This window comes from Cherax quadricarinatus, chromosome 24, assembly GCF_038502225.1.
Source record: "Cherax quadricarinatus isolate ZL_2023a chromosome 24, ASM3850222v1, whole genome shotgun sequence".
Classification (NCBI taxonomy): domain Eukaryota; kingdom Metazoa; phylum Arthropoda; class Malacostraca; order Decapoda; family Parastacidae; genus Cherax; species Cherax quadricarinatus.
This window is the reverse complement of record NC_091315.1, coordinates 19734156-19753197: the sequence shown is the minus strand read 5'-3', so window position 1 is coordinate 19753197 and position 19042 is coordinate 19734156. Positions and strand designations below refer to the sequence as shown.

At 41.6% G+C, this 19042-nt stretch overlaps 1 protein-coding gene across 1 annotated transcript in view; it reads left to right on the top strand.

The window, feature by feature from the left end:
* Positions 1–19042, top strand: part of LOC128690736 (voltage-dependent T-type calcium channel subunit alpha-1G) — a 181199-nt gene that overhangs the window by 74499 nt on the left and 87658 nt on the right. Inside the window, exon 3 of the mRNA XM_070088481.1 lies at positions 3130–3239. Coding sequence (XP_069944582.1) covers positions 3130–3239 — 110 coding nt within the window. The remainder of the gene's footprint in view (positions 1–3129; positions 3240–19042) is intronic.

Here is a 19042-nt window from a genome sequence, read left to right as displayed (position 1 = left end):
CCCCCGCATACCGTTGGCATCACATAAGGTTAAATCCGCATACCGATACATTTTATCGCTAAGATTTTGGCTCGCATACCGCTAAAAAACCCGCTCAACGCTATTCGTCCAAGACGCGTCTAATGTGCGGCCTGAGCCAGCCTCACATGTTCCGCCGGTGGCATTGTTTACAAGCCAGCCTCCGCGGTAACATCCAAGCATACAATCGGAACATTTCGTATTATTACAGTGTTTTTGGTGATTTTATCTGCAAAATAAGTGACCATGGGCCCCAAGAAAGCTTCTAGTGCCAACCCTGTGGTAAAAAGGGTGAGAAATATTATCAAAATACTGTGGTACCATGGTCATCTGCTGATGCTGCTGCTGCTGTAGCACCGTCAGCTGCTGCTGCTGCTGTACCACCGTCAGCTGCTGCTGCTGTTGTAGCACCGTCTGCTGCTGCTGTAGCACTGTCAGCTGCTGCTGTAGCACTGTCAGCTGCTGCTGCTGCTGCACTGTCAGCTGATGCTGCTGCTGCTGCTGTAGCACCGTCAGCTGCTGCTGCTGCTGCTGTACCACCATCAGCTGCTGCTGCTGTTGTAGTACCGTCTGCTGCTGCTGTAGTACCGTCAGCTGCTGCTGTAGCACCGTCTGCTGCTGCTGTAGCACTGTCAGCTGCTGCTGTAGCACTGTCAGCTGCTGCTGTAGCACTGTCAGCTGCTGCTGCTGCACTGTCAGCTGCTGCTGCTGCTGTAGCACCATCAGCTGCTGCTGCTGCTGTACCACAGTCTGCTGCTGCTGCTGTAGTACCATCTACTGCTGCTGTAGCACTGTCAGCTGCTGCTGCTGCTGCTGCTGCTGCTGCTGTAGCACCGTTGTTGGTGTGGCTTATTGAGAATACCAAGAAACAACCCCAGAGGGTTAGCCACCCAGGATAACCCAAAAAAGTCAGTGTCATCGAAGACTGTCTAACTTATTTCCATTGGGGTCCTTAATCTTGTCTCCCAGGATGCAACCCACACCAGTCGACTAACACCCAGGTGAACAGGGAAAAATGCCTGGAACTAGTGCTCATATTGGTGAATTTAAAGCCAGCAAAGGTTGGTTTGAGAGATTTAAGAATCGTAGTGGCATACACAGTGTGATAAGGCCTGTTCTGGAAGAAAATGCCAAACAGGACCTACAGTACTCAGGAGGGAAAGGCACTCCCAGGACACAGTGTCTCATCAGTCATTGCTGCATCTTCAATAAAGGTGTCATTTATTCTTCATTTAGTAGAGTAGTACATGCACAATATATATTGTGCATGTACTACTTTACTATTGTGCATGTATCCTTCTCTTTGTGTGTAGGAAAATGTATATTTCATGTGGTAAAAAATTTTTTTTCATACTTTTGGATGTCTTGCACGGATTAATTTGATTTCCATTATTTCTTATGGGGAAAATTCATTCGCATAACGATAATTTCGCATAACAATGAGCTCTCTTGCACGGATTAATATCGTTATGCGGGGGTCCACTGTACACCAAAAATGAAAAAAATCGGACCATAAATAAGGGAGTTCACTTCTCAGCCATTAGCCTCCCCTTAGCGGTATATTTTCGTATGGTTTTTATGGTTGTATTCTCGTTTTATTTGGTCTCTTGTGACAGAATGGAAGATATACTACAAAAATAAATATGATTTTAATTGGTTTCACAATGAAAAGTACCTTGAAATTGAGCTCAAAATAGCAGAAATGTTCAATTCTTTGGCGACATCAGTGGTATCATGAGGTAGCAGTGGCAGACAACATGAAGCAGCAGTGGCAGACAACATGAAGCAGCAGTGGCAGACAACATGAAGCAACAGTGGCAGACATCATGAGGTAGCAGTGGCAGACAACATGAAGCAGCAGTGGCAGACATCATGAGGTAGCAGTGGCAGACAACATGAAGCAGCAGTGGCAGACATCATGAGGTAGCAGTGGCAGACAACATGAAGCAGCAGTGGCAGACAACATGAGGTAGCAGTGGCAGACAACATTAAGCAGCCATGACAGACAACATGAAGCAGCAGTGGCAGACAACATGAAGCAGCAGTGGCAGACAACATGAAGCAGCAGTGGCAGACAACATGAAGCAGCAGTGGCAGACAACATGAAACAGCAGTGGCAGACATCATGAGGTAGCAGTGGCAGACATCATGAGGTAGCAGTGGCAGACAACATGAAGCAGCAGTGACAAAGTATAGCATTAAGAGTGTAGCAATTAAGTGTAGCATTAAGAGTGTAGCAATTAAGTGAAGCATTACGAGTGAAGCACTTATAACTCACTCTGTCTGACTTTCTTGGGTTATCCTAGGTTCTCTACATATGTAGTCAGGAGCAGGAATGGCCGCTGTGGTGACCCTGTAAACCCCAACAACAATGGCTGCTGTCACCACCACTAGCCGCATATCTAATGACATGTATTTTATTCATTTTAGTGTATATATCATGTTTCTTTGTTATTAGTATTTTTTTTTTTTTCAACAAGTCTGCCGTTTCCCACCGAGGAATGAATTGTGATAGATAAATAAGTTGTATAGCTGATATTAGGGAAATTATTGAAGTATTTTCTCGTGCCTGGAATTCCACTGGAACAAATTAATTCCATTTCAGTTTATTTAAATGAAGAAACTTGACTCTGCAGACAAGCAAATCCAGTTGCGAGCAAGGTCATGGAATGGATTAAACTCATAAGTAAAGGTTCCACTGTAGTTTTTAATCCTGTAATATTTCCTTTCCATGGTAATAGGCTTAGTTTGAGACCAGACCATGGAGAAGATTATCTCCAGATATTCCTAAAAGAAAAAAACGAGAAGATAGATTTGAGCGTGGTTTAGCTATTGAGAACATTTTGCATGAAATCCTGTTTTTTTTTTCTTTCAATTTAGAGGTGTGTGTCAGCATCCCACCCTCCGCCCCCCAAAAAATGGGTACTGCATAAAAAAGCAGTGGGAGTTGTCTATCATTAAAAATATTAAATAACTGTATTTTGCAAATCAGGAACCATGCATATTTGAGGGGCCAACTGTACTAGAAAACACACTATCTTTCTTTAACACAATTTTTCTAGTTTGTTCATAATTTCCATTTTGTAAAATAATACTCTCTTCCTTAACTAGGAGCTGGAATATGCCTTGCAAATCTTCAATTACTTCTTTACGGCAGTGTTTATCTTAGAATCAGCCATGAAGATGGTGGCACTGGGTTGTCGTCGTTACTTCCAGGACAGGTAATGCATTTTGTACCACCTAATTCACTGTGTTATTGTCATTATCACTTAACATTTGACTGTTTCTTCCCCAAACAGTCATCTTGTTACTTCACATTTTATTGTGGCATTTTTTATTTCTAGGAAGTACAGTATGCAGTGGTCCCTTGAGTTACAATGGTCTTGTGCTATGATAATTTTGAGTTGAGACTTAATCTCATAAAAGAATTTAGTTTTGAGTTGTGACAAAAATTTTGAGATATGATATGTGTACCCAGTACCACTCCTCTGCTTGAGCCCATGGACCAGCAAGAGATTGTGAATTTCAAGAAAATTTACACTGCAGTGGTGTTTGCTAAGTGCTTTGCAGAGATGTCAGGAAATGGAACTATCAGCTTCAGAGAATTCTGGAATCTAAGTTTAAAATCTTAAATTGTGTAAAATTTCCTCTTGGTGCCTCACTGCAGCCTGGAAGAACTTGTGACTTTCAGTCATTTATGACTTTGAAGGATTTGAGACTGAAGAGGATATAAACCAAGAGACTGTCACTTTTGGTGAGGCAGTGAGGGTGGGGATTGATGAAGAGGATGTGGAGGAGTTGATTCAGGACCACAGACATGAGTTGATAACAAAGGAACTCCTGGAATTAGGGAAGATGGATGAGAAGGACAGTGGGAAGGAAGATGACCATTGGTTAACAGCTGCAGAAATTCAGGATTTGTTTACTCATGGGGAATGTGTGAAAGGAATCATAAGAAAGTACTCAGACATTTGAAAAACTGAACTCACTTCCCACTTCCTGTGTTTTTGAAGATAATGTTTTATCTTATTTTAAGAGTCTTAGAAGAAAACAACAGAAACAAACAGCTCTGGACAGTTTTTTCAAGAGGCAACGGTTGGAAGGAGCTGCTCCTTCCAACCAGTAACTTCCTTTCCACTCTCTTCCCCACCACCACACCAACTCTTCAAGTTCAAAATGCATACAGTAAGAGTTGCACTTCTGGCTTCTGGAGTCTTGGAATGAATTACCATAAAACCATGTGTATTAAGTTTTGAGGTATGATATCTTCTGGAATGGATAAATATTATAACTCAAGGGACAACTGTCTATGATAATTATATTTCTCATAAACAAGAAATTCACAGCTAATTTTATCCATAAGTACATATGTGGGAAAATTATGTGGCATGCTAGATGAAGAATCATTGTTATTCAGTCTCTTTCATATCAATGATGACTTAAAGTAACATCTAGTAGTTTCTGTTTGCATAAATTTTGTCAAGTCAGTATATTTATGCCCCTTCAAATCCAACTCCAGTTTGTGAATGATTTCCTGCAGTGAGAGTCTTGTGTTTGAGAGTACTTTTTCTCAAAGCTGATTCATGAAGGTTGATCAAGTTTTAACACTCCCATTGCATTGTAGCTCTTCATTACTTTACCCAGTGTGACTTCTTGGCTACAATTATATGTTCCTTCCTGACCTATAACCATTTTATGAGTGCAAGTGTGTAGTTGCTGTTCTTAAGGGATAGCTAATGTGAAGTGTAAGTCAGCCCAGGGTTTTCTTACACTGTACAACATGAAATATGGAAACAAGATAACTACCTAGACTGGTTCTACTTAAGGTGCATCTAGATGTCCATCTCATAATACAGGTTCCTGTAATTGTGAGTTGTATTCTAAAATCTTGAACCTTCATTTCTGGTAGTCTATTGGAACTGGGAGTCAGCTTTGAGGAAGTGTACATATTGGCTTAAAAAAGTATGCGAACTGTAAAAATTGGATGGCCCATCACATTGACAATGCAATTTTGCTGTTGTTGACATATTTTTCTTTCAGGCTAACTTAGAATTTTTTTTCATTTTCCCCTTTAATAATATCAACATTCCTATGGGAGTCTCAGATCACTTTTTCTCTGCCATGTGTCTTCTGTCTTTACATACAAAAACTTAATATTCTCTTAGCGAAATTCCACTGTAAGGATTACAGTGAAATTTAGCTAGTTAAAAGAATAAAAAACAATCTACAGTTGTTTTTTTAATTAAATAGTTCAAAGCTATATTTTTATTTTTTCAACACGTTGGCCGTCTCCCACCAAGGCAGGTTGACCCAAAAAAGAAAGAAACAATTTCACTCTTGTATATCCCATTTTTGTATATCATTTTGATATTCTCTCTACTTATTATATATTCAAACTGTATTGTTTAATGAAATCAAATTGATCATTCCATATTGATTTAACGTCTTTTTTTTTTTCTCTCTCCAATTGGTCTACCCCTCTGCCTCTATGTATAACAGTTTCTCATATTTTATTTCATTCTGCATGTACCTCCCAGAAAAATGTGTAGAACACACATAGTATGTCTCTTCCATTATCTAGATACTGATAAAAAATTAATGGCAATGAAAGCTCTACAGGTGTGTGAGGCACTCTATAATATATTAAATTCTGTGTTCAGGTTTGATGGACCACTTACAGGAATAGAAGCCTGTCATGGTACCCTTGTATTGTTAGTTTTGTTTGTACTCTTGCCTCACTTTCATCCAGTCTGCTGCCTTTTGCTTTCTCTTTCCTGTGAACCTATACAATTTTGCTGACATAACTGAACACCATTTGGCATCCATCATCAGTCAAAGGAGGAAATGTATTGTACCTCGTTTTAGTAGTTATCCACTATGGAGAATATTATTCATACTTGTAAAAGAAATACAGTTGCCTCCAGACTGTGGGAAGATGATAGCCATGTTTATTGAATAGGTCATGAGTTGTGTCGAGGGAAAAAATACGTTTGTTGCTCATAGCTGAAACTATGAAACAGGTCCATCATGAAGAGGAAGAATGTGAAGATACAAGTGTTAGTGACTGCTCAGGGTTTGACCTGCTCTTTACAATTTACTTATGAATTCTGCCAACAGATAATCACTTATACAGCTTACTGATGTCAGCTCTTAGTAAGAGGACAAGAAAGACATCTAAATCCATTAGTGTTTCCTGACATCCAGGGCTGAGTTAGAGAACAAAGCTATTCAGCCAGAATCCAAAGTTGGTAACAAACACTCGCCTTCACCATTAATATCTGAACAGCAAGCCTAAAAGGATGATCATAATCTTGAAAACTTTAGAGTGTTACTAAATATTTATATGAATATTCATATGGATCAAATCCAGGAGAGCTTATTTCAAACGTCCAGGTTACTGCACATCATCATTAATCAGGGTGCTAGTGAGTTAGAAAAATAGTCAGGCTTTTCAGCATTCAAGAAACCTACTTGGCCTTGACTTCAATTAAGAAAATATCTGATATAAAGTATATGTACAACTTAAAAGAGCTGCTCTTGAGAAATTTACTAAAGATTAATAATTAATAATTTCTTGAAGAAGCTTTTGCAGGTTCTGTTCCCAGTTCTTGAGTCTCTTTAAGCTAATATTTTTTTACTTATTCCAAAACAAAGCAAGAACATGGTCTTCTAAAGTTCCTGACTTCACCTTTGCTAAAAATGTTGTGGTTAATATTTTTAATTCTGTGCTGAGGCTGGATATGTTATTAAGGTCTGTTGCTGAAGTTGCTTTTGTCAAGCAACAATTAAACTCAATTATAGTGTTGTGTATACGGTATCAACAACTCTTGTTAATTTCGTCATAAATTACAATACAACAAATCATGATAACATCTTAAATCTGGGATCAGCCATGGCTAATAATAGGATCACTGTACATAAGGAGCTATACCAACAGTTGAAAGCCTCGCTAATCAAAGAGAGAAACTTGATCTTCTCTGAGGTTGCAAATCCCAACCCCATGGCTATGCAGTCATTACAACAAGGTCTGTGCATTAAGTGGAGCATATGAGTGTGCTGCAATCCCAGCAAAATTAAAAATGTCTGTCAGCAACTGTGGTGTGGGTTATTTTGTGGATTAACCGTTATATTTCAGAAAGTGTGCACACAATGCATACATGCACACACACCCATACACATGCACACACACATGCAGAGAGCAAGAAATGGCAACTACAAGCCACAGCAGCAGAGGCTAAGATACAGAGCTTAGAAGAGGAACTGAAAAATCTGAAACAGTCTACAGAACCAAAGAGCAGTACGGGCATGACATCAGGAACTGCTACATCAGTCACAATTGAGGGGACTGTAGGGAACAAAGGAGTTAAACTGTATGCAGAGGCCCTATCAGACCCCTGTGGAGCCCAAGAAAAGACAAGGAGCACACCAGGAACAAATGAGGGGACTGAAGAAAATGAGACTGCCAAGCTATACGCAGAGGCCCTAACAGCCACAGCAGTGCCCAATAAAAGCTGAGAAGGGAAACTGACAGACCACTGGGCACGGACATCAGATAGAGAAGAGACTGAAGAAAGGAAAGCTGCAATGGAAGCAACTAAATTGACTCAGGGGATGCAAAAGGAAATGCAATGGGAGAATGAAAGGGAGAGGTCAGTCTTTGTTTATGGGCTCCAGGAAATTGAAGGGGAAACTTATAAAGCAAGAAGACAGGAGGAGAAAAAAGTACAGTGGTACCTCAAGTTACGAACTTAATTCGTTCTAGAAGGCCGTTCGAGTGCTGATACTGAATGAATTTGTTCCCATAAGGAATAACGTAAATTAGATTAGTCCGCTTTAGACCCCCAAAAATACACTTACAAAAACACTTAAACAATTATGTAAGTTTAATTTTGTGAGTTGGGAGCTGTTCAAAACTTGAGGTACCACTGTAATTGAAAGTATCATGAAAGCAATAGGAGAGGATAACATGACCCAGCTGATAAATTTTCTGAGAATAAGGGGGTTTGCAAGAAGAAAAAACTGGCCAGTCAGTGATTTTCAAGGCAGAATCTGCTCGAAACAGGATCCTGCAGGAGAAAGCAACCCTAAGGGACATATCAGTGTACCAGAGGGTGTACCTCAACTGCAACAGAACACAAGAAGGAAGAAACTGAAAGATAGGGTACGAAGATGCAAGGAGGAAAGAGAGGCAAAGACAGAGATAGGCAGGAGAACCCAGACTCAGGAGGAAGAATAAATATAACCTCTCTCAGAACCACCTACAGAAGGCCCTCAACCACAACAACTTCAATGCAATCAAATAATCTAACCCAAAACCCACACACCACACCCATTTCCCCCACCCCACTCATCACAAACTCCACCTTCACAGCAACCCCCAATAGTTTCTCACCAGGTCTCCCACTCTCCCAACCCCAATGTACTCCCCAGCCCACAGTTTTAGAAAAGAAGTTGAAGGTTTGGTATACGAATGCAGATGGCATAACAAATAAATGTGAGGAGTGGTATGAAAGAAGCAGGGAGACATCCCCAGATATAGCACTCACAGAAACAAAACTCACCGGGATAACAGGTGCACTCTTCCCACCTGGATATGAGATCCTAAGGAAAGATAGAGGGAGCAGAGGGGGTGGAGGAGTTGCACTGCTCATTAAAAACCACTGAGGATTTGAGGAAATGGAAGGAATGGATGGAATGGATGAAAGGGACTAAATAGTAGGAACAATTCAGTCTGGGGTCCTTAAGGTGGTAATTACAGTGACGTACAACCCATCACAGAACTGCAGGAGGTCAAGAGAAGAATATAAAGAGAGCAACAGAGCAATCGTGGACGCACTAGCTGAAGTGGCCAGAACTCACACGGGTAGAGCAAAGTTACTAGTTATGGGTGATTTCAGTCACATGGAGGTTGACTAGGAAAACCTGGAGCCACATGGGGGACCCAAAACATGGAGAGCCAAGATGATGGATGTGGTACTGAAAAACCTCATGCATCAACATTTTAGGGACACTGCCAGAGAGAGAGATGAGGGTGAACCAGCAAGACTGGCCTCATATTCACCTTGACTAGTTTGGACATTGAGGATATCACATATGAAAGGTTCCTCAGGGCTAGTGATCATGTGGTTCTAAGCTTTGAATACATAGTAGAGTTACAAGTGGAGAGGGTAACAGGAGTAGGATGGGAAAAGCCAGTCTACAAAAGGGGGGACTGCACAGGCATGAGGAACTTCCTGCAAGAGGTTCTGTGGGTAAGAGAAGTGGTAGGAAAAATCAGTAAATGAAATGATGGAGTATGTGACAACAAAATGCAAGGAGCCAGAGGAGAGGTTTGTTCCCAAGGGCAACAGAAATAATGGGATGACCAGAACGACCCCTTGGTTCACGCAAAGGTGTAAGGAGGGAAAAACCATGTGCCCTAGAGAATGGAAGAAATTCAGAATACAAAGGACCCAGGACAATGAAGAGATTAATCGAAGAGCCAGAAATGAATATGCACAGATAATGAGGGAAGCCCAGCAACAATATGAAAATGACATAGCATTGAAAGTCAAGTCTGACCCAAAGCTGTTGTATAGCCACATCAAGAGGAAAACAACAGTCAAGGGCCAGGTAATCAGGTTGTGGAAAGAATGAGGGGAGCTCACAAGAAACAACCAAGAAGTATGTGAGGAGCTCAACATGAGATTTAAAGAAGTATTTTACAGTGGAGACAGAAAGGACTCCAGGAGGTCAGAATAGAGGGGTACACCAACAAGGGATATACCAACAAGTGCTGGATGAAATACACACAACTGAGGGGGATGTGAAGAAGCTCCTAAGTGAACTTGATACCTCAAAGGCGGGGGGGACTGGACATCTCTCCGGGGGTCCTTAGAGAGGGAGCAGAGACTCTGTGTGTGTGCCACTAACAACAATCTTCAACACATCCATTATAACTGGGCAACTAACTGAGGTATGGAAGACGGCAAATGTAGTCCCCATTTTTAAGAAAGGAGACAGACTCGAGGCATTAAACTACAGACCAGTGTCACTGACGTGTATCCTATGCAAAGTCATGGAGATTATCAGGAGGAGAGTGGTGGAGCACCTAGAAGGGAACAAGCTCATAAATGAGAACTAGCACAGTTTCAGGGAAGGGAAATCCTGTTGTCACAAACCTACTGGAGTTTTGTGACAAGGTAACGGAAGTAAAACAAGAGAGAGAGGGTTGAGTAGATTGCATTTTCTTGGACTGCAAGAAGGCCTTTGACACAGCTCCTCATGAGAGATAAGTGCAAGAGCTAGAGGATCAGGCATGCATAGGAGGAAAGGCACTGCAATGGATCGGAGAATACCTGACAGGGAAGCAATGAGTTAGGGTATGTGACGAAGTGTCAGAGTGGGTAACTGTGATGAGCAGGGTTTCACAGGGGTCAGTCCTAGGACTAGTGCTGTTTTTGGTACATGTGAATGACATGACGGAAGGGATAGACTCAGAAGTGTCTCCGTTTGCAGATGATGTGAACTTAATGAGGAGAATTAAATCGGATGGTGATCAGGCAGGACTACAAAGAGACCTGGACAGGCTGCAAGCCTGGTCCAGCAACTGGCTCCTTGAATTTAACCCTGCCAAATGCAAAGTCATGAATATTGGGGAAAGGCAAAGAAGACCGCAGAAAGAGCATAGGCTAGATGGCCAAAGACTGCAAACCTCACTCAAGGAAAAAGATCTTGGGGCGAGTATAATACTGAGCACATATCCTGAGGCACACATCTACCAGATAACTGCTGCAGCATATGGGCACCTGGCATACCTAAGAATAGTGTTTCAATACCTCAGTAAGGAATCATTCAAGACTCTGTACACCGTGTACATCAGGCCCATAATGGAGTATGCAGCACCAGTTTGGAACCCACACCTGGTCAATCACATCAAGAAATTAGAGAAGGTGCGAAGGTTTGCAACAAGACTAGTCCCAGAGCTAAGGGGAATGTCCTATGAAGAAAGGTGAAAGGAAATTGGCCTGATGACTCTGGAGGACAGGAGGGTTAGGGAAGACATGATAACGACATATAAAATACTGCGAGGAATTGACGAGGTGGACAGAGACAGGATGTTCCAGAGATGGGACACAGAAACAAGGGGTCACAATTGGAAGTTGAAGACTCAGATGAGTCAGAGGGATGTTAGGAAGTATTTCTTCAGTCACAGAGTTGTCAGGAAGTGGAATAGTCCGGAAAGTGACGTAGTGGAGGCAGGAACCATACATAGTTTTAAGACAAGGTTTGGTAAAGCTCATGGAGCAGGGAGAGAGAGGACCTATAATAATAATAATAATAATAATAATAATAATAATAATAATAGTTTATTAGGACATGATACATAGTTGTACAAGGTATTATAGTAGTTGGGTGTACATGTCAAAAGCCCCTTGTATGCAGAGCATTATGGGCAGGCTTTAAATTAACTTAAGATTATCTAAGCTATTACCTAGCAGTGATCAGTGAAGAGGCGAGGCCAGGAGGTATGACTCAACCCCTGCAACCACAAATAGGTGAGTACAAATAGATGAGGACATACACACACACACATACAAATGCACCCACTCATGCACATGCACACACACACATACAAATGCACACACTCATGCACATGCACACACACACATGCATATGTGCACACACATATGCACATGTGCACACATGCACACACACACATATGCACATGCACGCACACACATGCGCACACACACAATTAGCAACCACACACACACATGTACTATTGGTATATCCCATGTTGGTGTACCCCTCTGTTCTGGCCTCCTAGAGTCTTCTCTGTCTCCAGTGTCTCCACTGTGTGTGCGTGCGCTCACACGCATATACACACACACACACACAGTGGAGATATTGGAGACAGAGAGGACTCTGGGAGGCCAGAACAGAGGGGTACACCAGCAAGGGATATACCAACAAGTGCTGGATGGGATCGGACATCTCCGTGGGTCCTTAGAGAGGGAGCAGAGATGCTGTGTGTGCCACTAACCAAAATTTTCAACACATCCATTGAAACTGGGCAACTATCTGAGGTATAGTAGATGCCAAATTTAGCCCCCCATTTTTAAGAAAGGAGACAAAAATGAGGCACTAAACTATAGACCAGTGTCACTGACATGTATAGTATGCAAAGTCATGGAGAAGATTATCAGGAGGAGATTGATGGAGCACCTAGAATGGAATAAGCTTATTAACGACAACCAGCATGGATTCATGGAAGGGAAACCCTGTGTCACAAACCTACTGGAGTTTTATGACAAGGTAATGGAAGTAAGACATGAGAGAGAGGGGTGGGTAGATTACATATTCTTGGACTGCGAGAAGACCTTTGACACAGTTCCTCACAAGAGATTAGTGCAAAAGCTAGAGAATCAGGGATGTATAACAGGAAGGGCACTGCGATGGATCAGAGAATACCTTACAGGGAGGCAATGACAAGTCATGGTACGTGACGAGGGATCACAGTGGGCATCTGTAACAAGCGGGGTTCCACAGGGGTCAGTCCTAGGACCAGTGCTATTTTTGTATATGTGAAGGACATGGCATGTAGATGACATGATGGAAGGAATAGACTCAGGAGTGTCCCTGTTTGCAGATGATATGAAGTTAATGAGGAGAATTAAATCAGATGAGAACCAAGCAGGACTACTAAGAGATCTGGACAGGCTGGAAGCTTGGTCCAGAAACTGGCTCTTCGAATTTAACCCCACCAAATGCAAAGTCATGAAGTTCAGGGAAGGGCAAAGAAGACTGCAAACAGAGTACAGGCTAAATGGCCAAAGACTGCAAACCTCACTCAAGGAAAAGGATCTTGGGGTGAGTATAATATCAAGCACATCTCCTGATGCGCACAACAACCAGGTAACTGCTGCAGCACATGGCCTCCTGGCAAGCCTGAGAATAACATTCCGATACCTCAGGAATTGTTCAAGGATCTGTACACCATGTACATCAGACCCATACTGGAATATACAGCAGTTTGGAACCCATACCTGGTCAAGTACATCAAGAAATTAAGAGAAAGTGTAAAGGTTTGCAACAAGGCTAGTTCCAGAGCTAAGGGGAATGTCCTATGAAGATAGGTTAAGGGTAGTCAGCCTGACGACACTGGAGGACAGGAGGGTTTAGGGAGACTATGATAACGACATACAAAATTCTGCGAGGAATTGATAAGGTGGACAGAGACAGGATGTTAAAGAGATGGGACACAGAAACAAGGGGTTGTAATTGGAAGTTGAAGACTCAGATGAGTCAAATAGATGTTAGGAAGTACTTCTTTAGTCATAGAGTTGTCAGAAAGTGGATTAGTCTGGCAAGCAATGTAGTGGAAGCAGGAACCATACATAGTTTTAAGATGAGGTATGATAAAGCTCATGGAGCAGGGAAAGAGAAGACCTAGTAGCAATCAGTGAAGAGGCAGGGTAAGGAGCTATGTCTTGACCCCTGCAACCACAAATAGGTGAGTACGTGCACATGCACCCACACAGACATACACATGCCTAAGTAAGCAAGGAGTCATTCAGGATACAGTACACCATGTTCATCAGGCCTATATTGGAGTATGCAGCACTAGTATGGAACCCACAACTGGTCAGAAACATCAAGAAATTAGAGAAAGTGCAAAGGTTTGCAACAAGACTAGTCCCAGAACTAAAAGGTATGCCCTACAAGGAGAGGTTAAGGGAAATCAGTCTGATGACACTAGAGGACAAGAGCGATAGGGGGACATGATAACGACATTAAATGCTCAGAGGAATTGATAAGGTGGATAGGGACAGAATGTTTCAGAGATAGGACACAGCAACAAGGAGTCACAGCCAAAAGTTGAAGATGAGTCACAGGGATGTTATGGAGAGTGCCCTATAGGAAATGATTTGTGACTAGCATTGAATATAGATCAGTGAGGGGAAATAAGAAAGATCAGAGATTAGCCAAAGCTCAAAGAACAGAAAAGTTAAGAAACGAAAAAGGACTTGTGTTAAAACCACAGGAGAATATAAGATATTATTATTAATAAAAGTGAGGAGAGCGGGTTGTGAACTATGCCTAAAGGTGTTACCACACAGTGGGTCGTTTTATTCAGTTCAATTCAATTCAATTCAACTTTATTCTCTATAAGGGTTACAATGTGGGGTTTACAGGTTTTGGGTATTGTGTGGTTTACATATTATAAAATACTAATTACAGAGGGGGTCACTAGGACACCTAGCATGGCTAGGCATTTTGGACAGACTTAGATTAATTCTTAACATTAAATCCTTACAGATTCTGGTATTAAGGCTAAGTGACTACATCATAATTTGTGAGTTTAGCACTGTGAATGCTTTTGTTTTGGCACAATACAAAGTGTCTATATTGGAGTATCATAGGCAAACTTATGACTAGTTAGGATTTATTATTTTAAAATTAAGATTAGTATTTCTGGGTTTATAGTCAGTGGGTGAGTGAGTGTAATTGTGAACCACCAGGTGGTAATCATGTAGTTAGTTGTCGGGGTGTATCAGGGAGATAAGATTTTTTCTAACTGTAGTTTTGAAAGTGATGAATGTGTCTGCAGTTCTAGAGTTTTCAGGTAGGGTGTTCTAGATTTTAGGTCCTTTGAAATACATTGAATTTTTGTAAAGGTTTAGTCGAACACGGGGAATGTCATAGAGGTGTTTGTGTATGGTGTTATGCCTGTGGATCCTGTCACAACTATCAAGAAAGCATTTTAGGTCATGGTTAATATTGGAATTTAAGGTCCTGTAGATATAGCTTGCACAGTAGTAAGTGTGGATGTTCTGAACAGGGAGTAAGTTTAGATCTATGAAGAGTGGGGGGGGGGGGTGTTGCCAGGGATGGGATTTAGTGATTATTCTTACTGCAGCTTTTTGTTGGGTTATTATTGGCTTTAGGTGTGTTGCTGCTGTTGAACCCCAAGCACAGATAGCATAGGTGAGGTATGGATATATAAGTGAATGGTATAGTGTGAGAAGGGCAGTTTGCAGCACGTAGTATCGTATCTTGGAGAGGATCCCCACCGTTTTGGATACTTTTTTTGTTATGTGTTGGAAGGATTGTTTCTCATATCACGTAAGGAATATAGTAAATGACGAGGTATGGATGTTCAGTGATATAGTGATCTTGAATTGTGGATTACAACAATCTGTCAAATACCCAGTACATAGTGTATAATATATGGAATAAATTTATGGATCGACCACCACCAGCGAAAAATTATTCCTTGAGGTGACAGAGAAGTGTAAACTATTGTACAAGTGTTATAAAGAGGAAAAAGGATATGAATAGGCAGTGATATAGTGAACTGAATTTGTGGACAAGAGTAATCCTTTTTAATCCCGAGTGCTAGTGTACAATCTATGGTGTAATTATATGGGAACAAGCTGCGCAAGTGCCATGTGCACCCCACCTCCCAGCCCACCCCACCTCCCAGCCCACCCCACCTCCCAGCCCACCCCATCTCCCAGCCCCTTCCTCATGCCCCCACCCCATTCCACGGATCCTACACCACCCAGCCAACAATCCCACCCCCCACCCCTGGCCCCCCTCCTCACACCCTCACTTTCTTTCCACAGATCCCCACCTCCCAGCTCACCACCCCACCACACAGCCCCCCATTCCTATCATCCCTACCCTCTACCCAAGGTTACCCACCGCCCAGCCCCCCACCTTCCAGCCACCGCACCTCTCAGCCCACACATAATAACCAAACACCCACCACGTACACCTTCCCAAAAGTGATCATGGCTAGGAATAAAGTCTATTGTACATGTGAAAATAATTTTGGGAGAAATATGAGGGGCATTGAGTGTCTGAAGTATGTGGTAAAACATCCAATATATCATGTACAAAACTTCATGCAACAATGACAAATGACCTAAAACAAGAAAGTCATTTCTGGATTTGCCCCAGTGAGAGGGACAGCTGGTCAGGCATAAGAGGGGTACTGAAAAGTGAAAACCTAGAAAGCATAAGGAAGTTTCTAATGAGCTTGCCAGAGTTATACAAAGAGTGGAAAATGGGGGATAAGGAATAAAAAGGTGGAAAGCACAAATAGAGGTGAAAACCAAGGAGTGGAAGTAAGAGTGGAAAAGGTCATACAGAGCAAGTTGGAAAAGAATGAAACAGGGATACATAACATAATGGAAAGGGAAAGGGAGGATGAGAAAGCTACAGCAGGAACAAACGAAAACAAGAAAAGGGAAGAAATTAGCCTAGAAGAAAGTGAACAGGAGAACTCAAATCAGGTGGCAGAACTTGGGAACGACACAAAATCAGTAAATATAGGTAGTCAGAACATTTGCGGATACAGTGGTACCTCAATAATCATCCGGCTCGATGGTCGTCCTTTTTGGAAATCGTCACGTTATTCTCGTCCAAACATTCGCTCGCAAATGGTCGGTTTACTCGCTAATTGTCCTTCGTCTGGGACGCATACTCTTGCTCTGAGCCACCTCAGCCTCCCTTCCCAGCCAGTGTGCCATTGTTAACCAGTGAGCGACGGTCCCCTCACTTGTTCATACGAAATATTTCATAATATTCCATTCATTTTAGTGCTTGTAAGTGCTAAATAAGCTACCATGGCTCCAAAGAAACCTCCTTCTTTGGTAAAGAAAGTGAGAAATATGATTAAATTTAAGAAAAACATCATTGAACAATGTGAAAGTGGCGTAGGTGTGGCCGAACTGGCCAGCTGATTAGCTGCAAGAGCTTCAGCAGGAACAGGAACAGATCACAGTTCAGAATCTTGCTGCAGAGGAGGAGGAAGAGAGATGGAAGAAGGTACCTTCTTCAGAAATTAAGGAGATTTTTGAAATGTGGGGTAGGATGGAAAGATTTATGGAGAAACATCGTGCTGAGAAGGATGTTGCAAGCCATATCAGCAACTTGTACAGTGACAGAGTCTTGGCCCATTTTAGGGAAGTTTTAAAGAGACACCAGAAACAGAGCTCTCTGGACACTTTTTTTTTTGTGAGACAGGACTCCAGTGACTCTCAAGCTGGTCCTAGTGGCATTAAGAAACAGAGAAGAGAAGTAGCCCCAGAAAAACACTTGGTACCTGAGGTGCTGATAGAAGGGGATTCCTGTTCCAAACAGTAACTAATCCAATGTCTCTCCTCCTCCAGTCTTCTATACACTAAGAAGAATCGCCAATAAAGGTAAGTGTTATGCTGTTAATGTTTCATTCATCATGTCCCATTGTATTGTTTATGTACTACATCTATATTTCATGTAAAAAAAATTTTTTGTTTTAATACTTCTGGGTGTCAGGAACGGATTAATTGTATTTACATTATTTCTTATGGGGAAAATTGATTTGAAAATCATCTTTTTCGATAATCGTTGCACTTCCAGGAATGGATTAACAATGATAAATGAGGGACCACTGTACTGTGCAAGAGGGTTATGTGCCTATATGGCAGAGATTGATGGAATAAACACACCAGAAAATGTGCCAACAATTTGAGGAAGGGAAAGTGTCCTTTCAACAAAGAGTGCAGGTACTTCCATCCAGTAATGTTTAAAGCTTCAGTGCAGTCCCGAGAATGTTATAACCTGAGCTGCCCAGGCCACCGTATGAAAGGAACACAGCGCTACAGAATTAGCAGAGAAAGGGAAATTGAAGAGCAATCTGTTTTAGACAAAAAGAGAAAGGATCGAATCAAAGGAAGAGACAAACAGGGGGAATGGTACAGAGAGGACAGATGAGTAGCAAAATGGGGCGTACCAAACCAGGCATCAGCCCATCAAGGCCGAATAAGCAACCAAATGCGAAACCAGTACTGGAGAAACCAGGGGAGTGTACAACAGGTGACATACCAGGTAGTACATCACCAGTGGTATTAATGAAACACAAAGCAAGACAAAACGTCTGAAATGGTAATTCCTGCTTCATATTTGCAAATATTCAGGGTTTGAAATCAAATAGAAATGACAAAATTAGCTATGTCAGTGGGCTCCTAACAGAATGAATGCCATGTTTGGAGCATTTACAGAAACACATAAAAGGGACGTTTTGGATGGTGAGATAAAGATAGAAAACTACAACATCTATAGATGTGATAGAATTTATAGGTCACAGGGAGGAGTAAGAGTCTATGTAAAGGATAATTTCTGTTGCACAGAGGTGCTGAACTGTACAAATGATGTAGTAGAAATTCTAGGCATTAAAGTTGAAAATAGGAATTTAGTAATTATCCTAGTATACAAACCACCATCAGCAATTGCTGAGAAATTCACAGATCAGCTAAGGAAGATAGATAGCTATCTGGATAGTCTGGAAAATCGCACACCAAATATTTTACTCATTGGAGATTTTAATTTCCCTCGTGTAATATGGAAGTTGGCGCAATGTAATGTTATACTGGAAATATCTCCGGGAAGCACCCTGGCTCAACAGGCACATACCAGGGAACTATTGAGGCTTTGTGAAAAGTATTCATTAAACCAACAGGTAATTGATTCCACTAGAAATGAAAATGCCCTGGATTTGATGTTCACAAACAATGAGGAGCTGATCAGAGACATAACAGTTACAAAAACAATATACTCAGATCATAACATCATAGAAGTTCAAATGAATATTAACTTGGTTAGGAAACTGCATCACTAATGTTAGAGACGGGATGTTCAGTAAGTTTAATTTTACCAACCATAGAATAGTGGGAAAAAATAAACCAAGAGCTATTAAACATACCCTGGGAATTAGACATGAGCACCCTAAATCCTCACCAGTGCCTAGAGAAGCTGAATACAGAAGCATACAAGGTATGTATGAAGCACGTACCATTGAGGAAACCCAGAAGAAGATCAGATATAGGGGGAGAGCGTAGGAGATGATACAGAAGAAAAAAACGGGTTACTGAATTGCTTAAAAACACAAATATGTTGCAACAGAGGAAAGATAGACTTAGCTGAGAGATCACTGAATTAGAGCAAAAACTTAGGATGTCATACCTCACAGAAGAAGTACAAAGGGAACAAAGGG